The 5,000-nt window shown below is 47.9% G+C and overlaps 1 protein-coding gene across 2 annotated transcripts in view; it reads left to right on the plus strand.

The window, feature by feature from the left end:
- sybl1 (synaptobrevin-like 1) overlaps positions 1-5,000 on the plus strand; it is an 11,984-nt gene that overhangs the window by 1,158 nt on the left and 5,826 nt on the right. For both annotated transcript variants that reach the window (XM_014198467.2, XM_014198468.2), the window contains exons 2-4: positions 1-108; positions 222-279; positions 4,027-4,164. The exon at positions 1-108 is cut by the window's left edge. In XM_014198467.2, the coding sequence (XP_014053942.1) occupies positions 1-108; positions 222-279; positions 4,027-4,164 (304 nt within the window). The remainder of the gene's footprint in view (positions 109-221; positions 280-4,026; positions 4,165-5,000) is intronic.

A 5,000-nucleotide genomic window follows, 5' to 3' on the forward strand; every position in this document is an offset into this window, starting at 1 on the left:
CATCCTGGCAAAGCATGCTTGGTGTGGCGGTAACTTCCTGGAGGTGACAGAACAGATCCTAGCTAAGATACCATCGGAGAACAACAAGCTCACCTACAGCCATGGCAGGTAAGGTTAAACACTCAGACAGCCACACACACTTATCCTGTTCTACTTGTAGTGTGACCGTGAAGATCAAATCAAACTGAGTATCTGACTGAGTATCTTGTCTTGTCCTTCAGCTATCTCTTCCACTACATCTGCCATGACAGAATCATATACCTGTGTATCACTGATGACGTGAGTATACAGGCTTTAGTTTTAATGTGTGTGTTTGTGAGAGACCGAGTGTATATAGTGTTCTTTGGTTTACAAAGCTGAATGTATCTGAATAACCTGCCATTCTATATGGGTGTGCTGCAGTATATATATTTTTTGACAACTGTGTTAACCCCTGTTGAGTCCTTTAGAGGGGGTCGAGTCCTTTAGAGGGGTCGGGTCCTTTGGGGCGGGTTGAGTCCTTTAGAGGGTCGGGTCCTTTAGAGGGGTCGGTCGGGTCCTTTAGAGGGGGTCGGGGTTGAGTCCTTTAGAGGGGGTCGGGGTTGAGTCCTTTAGAGGGGGTCGGGGTTGAGTCCTTTAGAGGGGGTCGGGGTTGAGTCCTTTAGAGGGGTCGGGTCCTTTAGAGGGGGTCGGGGTCGGGTCCTTTAGAGGGGTCGGGGTTGAGTCCTTTAGAGGGGGTTGAGTCCTTTAGAGGGGGTTGGGTCCTTTAGAGGGGGTCGGGGTTGGGTCCTTTAGAGGGGGTCGGGGTCGGGTCCTTTAGAGGGGGTCGGGTCCTTTAGAGGGGGTCGGGGTCGGGTCCTTTAGAGGGGGTCGGGGTTGAGTCCTTTAGAGGGGGTTGAGTCCTTTAGAGGGGGTTGAGTCCTTTAGAGGGGTGGTTGAGTCCTTTAGAGGGGGTTGAGTCCTTTAGAGGGGGTTGAGTCCTTTAGAGGGGGTCGGGTCCTTTAGAGGGGGTCGGGGTTGGGTCCTTTAGAGGGGTCGGGTCCTTTAGAGGGGTCGGGTTGGTCCTTTAGAGGGGTCGGGTCCTTTAGAGGGGTTGGGTCCTTTAGAGGGGTCGGGTCGGGTCCTTTAGAGGGGGTCGGGGTCGAGTCCTTTAGAGGGGGTCGGGGTCGAGTCCTTTAGAGGGGTCGGGGTCGGGTCCTTTAGAGGGGGTTGGGTCCTTTAGGGGTCGGGGTTGAGTCCTTTAGAGGGGGTCGGGGTTGGGTCCTTTAGAGGGGGTTGGGTCCTTTAGAGGGGTCGGGGTTGAGTCCTTTAGAGGGGGTCGGGGTCGGGTCCTTTAGAGGGGGTCGGGTCCTTTAGAGGGGTCGGGTTGGTCCTTTAGAGGGGTCGGGGTTGAGTCCTTTAGAGGGGGTTGGGTCCTTTAGAGGGGGTCGGGGTTGAGTCCTTTAGAGGGGGTTGGGTCCTTTAGAGGGGGTTGGGTCCTTTAGAGGGGGTTGGGTCCTTTAGAGGGGGTCGGGGTTGGGTCCTTTAGAGGGGGTCGGGTCCTTTAGAGGGGGTCGGGGTCGGGTCCTTTAGAGGGGGTCGGGTCCTTTACAGAGGGTCGGGGTTCAGTTTTTTTTTAAATGTTTTCTATGGTGAAGTTAGCTACGGTGGGGAATCTCTTGCTCATGTTACCCGATGTTCAGCAGGCAGGCAAACTGCTAGCTGGTGCATTGGGTTAGCTAACGTTAGCTAGCTAGTGCATTGGGTTAGCTAACGTTAGCTAGCTAGTGCATTGGGTTAGCTAACGTTAGCCAGCTAGTGCATTGGGTTAGCTAACGTTAGCTAGCTGGTGCATTGGGTTAGCTAACGTTAGCCAGCTAGTGCATTGGGTTAGCTAACGTTAGCTAGCTAGTTAGCAACATGTCAGTGTTGTTGATCTCAACAGTGTTGTTGTACACTTGTCTACTATTCGTTGTCTACCTTGCCACTAGCTTAGTGGCTACCGTCCCACCTGGCCAACATCCAGGGAAATTGCAGAGCGCCAAATTCAAAACCAGAAATACTCATTATAAACATTCATAAAACATACAAGTGTTATACATCGGTTTAAAGATTATCTTCTTGATAATCAAACTACGGTGTCAGATTTCAAAAAGGCTTTACGGCGAAAGCAAACCATGCGATTATCTGAGGACAGCGCCCAGTAGACAAATCATTAAAAACGGTTACCAGCCAAGTAGAGGAGTTACACAAGTCAGAAATGGTGATAAAATGAATCACTTACCTTTGATGATCTTCATATGGTTGCACTCACAAGACTCCCATTTACTCAATAAATGTTTGTTTTGTTCGATAAAGTCCCTCTTTATATCCAAAAACCTCCGTTTTCTGCATGTTTTGTTCAGTAATCCACAGGCTCAAAGGCGGTCACAACAGACAGACGAAAAACCTGAAAAGTATCAGTAAAGTTCGTAGAAACATGTCAAACGATGTTTACAATCAATCCTCAGGTTGTTTTTAGTCATAATAATCAATAACATTTCAACCGGACAAAAGCTTCGTCAACATAAAAGGAAAACAAGAAAGGCGTGCTCTCGGCCGTGCGCATGAAAAACCTCTGGGACTCATTCAGACTGGTCTTACTCCCTCATTTTTCAGAATACAAGCCTGAAACAATTTCTAAAGACTGTTGACATCTAGTGGCAGCCATAGGAAGTGCAATTTGAGTCCTAAGTCAATGGATACTGTAATGGCATTCAATAGAAAACTACAAACATAAAAAAAATCCCACTTCCTGGATGGATTTTCCTCAGGTTTTCTCCTGCCATATCAGTTCTGTTATACTCACAGACATTATTTTAACAGTTTTGGAAACTTTATTGGTTTCTATCCAAATCTACCAATTATATGCATATCCTAGCTTCTGGGCCTGAGTAGCAGGTAGATTACTTTGGGCACGCTTTTCATCCGGAGGTGAAAATAGTGCCCCCTACCCTAGTGAGGTTAAGCTCTACTTATCGGCCTCAAGGCCACCCTCAAAGCTTATGTGAAAATAACAAATAATTGAAGAGCAGCAGTAAAATAACAATAGCAGGGCTATATACAGGGGGTACCGGTACAGAGTCAATGTGGAGGCTATATACAGGGGGTACCGGTACAGAGTCAACGTGGAGGCTATATACAGGGGGTACCGGTACAGAGTCAATGTGGAGGCTATATACAGGGGGTACCGGTACAGAGTCAATGTGGAGGCTGTATACAGGGGGTACCGGTACAGAGTCAATGTGGAGGCTATATACAGGGGGTACTGGTACAGAGTCAATGTGGAGGCTATATACAGGGGGTACCGGTACAGAGTCAATGTGGAGGCTATATACAGGGGGTACCGGTACAGAGTCAATGTGGAGGCTGTATACAGGGGGTACCGGTACAGTGTCAGTGTGGAGGCTATATACAGGGTGTTACGGTACAGAGTCAATGTGGAGGCTATATACAGGGGGTACCGGTACAGAGTCAATGTGCGGGGCACCGGTTAGTCGAGGTAATTGAGGTAGAATGTACATGTAGGTAGAGTTAAAGTAACTATGCATAGATAATAACAGAGAGTAGAAGCAGTGTAAAATGGGGGTGAATATAAATAGCCTGGGTAGCCATTTGACTAGATGTTCAGGAGTCTTGTGGCTTGGGGTAGAAGCCGTTTAGAAGCCTCTTGGACCCAGATTTGGCGCTCCGGTACCGCTTGCTGTGTGGTAGCAGAGAGAACAGTCTATGACTGGGGTGGCTGGAGTCTCTGACATTTTTTAGGGCCTTCCTCTGACACCGCCTGGTATAGAGGTCCTGGATGGCAGGAATCTTGGCCCCAGTGATGTACTGGGCCGTACGCACCACCCTTTGTTTCCAGGTCTGTTGGGACTGTAGTGTGTGACTGTGTTAACTGTCTGTCTGTCTGTTGGGACTGTAGTGTGTGACTGTGTTAACTGTCTGTCTGTCTGTCTGTTGGGACTGTAGTGTGTGCTGTCTGTTGGGACTGTAGTGTCTGACTGTGTTAACTGTCTGTCTGTCTGTCAGGACTTTGAGCGGTCGCGTGCGTTCAGCTTCCTGGGAGAGGTGAAGAAGCGTTTCCAGACGACGTACGGTTCCAGAGCTCAGACAGCCCTCCCCTACGCTATGAACTCAGAGTTCTCCTCCACCCTGATGGCTCAGATGGTGAGGCGCACACACACACACACACACACACACACACACACACACACACACACACACACACACACACACACACACACACACACACACACAGACTCTGGCAGCATCATGTTGTGGGGGTGCTTTGCTGTACGAGGGACTGGTGCACTTCACAAAATAGATGGCATCATGAGGGAGGAAAATTATGTGGATATATTGAAGCAACATTTCAAGACATCAGTCAGGAAGTTAAAGCTTGGTTGCAAATGGGTCTTCCAAATGGACAATGACCCCAAGCATACTTCCAAAGTTGTGGCAAATGGCTTAAGGACAACAAAGTCAAGGTATTGGAGTGGCCATCACAAAGCCCCGACCTCAATCCTATTGAAAATTTGTGGGCAGAACTGAAAAAGCGTGTGCGCGCAAGGAGGCCTGCAAACCTGACTCAGTTACACCAGCTCTGTCAGGAGGAATGGGCCAAAATTCACCCAACTTATTGTGGGAAGCTTGTGGAAGGCTACCCGAAACGTTTGACCCAAGTTAAACGATTTAAAGGCAATGCTACCAAATAGTAATTGAGTGTATGTAAACTTCTGACCCACTGGGAATGTGATGAAACAAATAAAAGCTGTAATTAATCATTCTCTCTACTATTATTCTGACATTTCACATTCTTAAAATAAAGTGGTGATCCTAACTGACCTAAGACAGGGAATTGTTACGAGGATTAAATGCCAGGAATTGTGAAAAACTGAGTTTAAATGTATTTGGCTGAGGTGTATGTAAACTTCTGACTTCAACTGTATATAGCGTATAGCTAAGTGTTTATAGAAGTATAAAACACAGAAGTGCTGTATCAC

Source organism: Salmo salar, chromosome ssa05 (assembly GCF_905237065.1).
Source record: "Salmo salar chromosome ssa05, Ssal_v3.1, whole genome shotgun sequence".
NCBI classification, from domain to species: domain Eukaryota; kingdom Metazoa; phylum Chordata; class Actinopteri; order Salmoniformes; family Salmonidae; genus Salmo; species Salmo salar.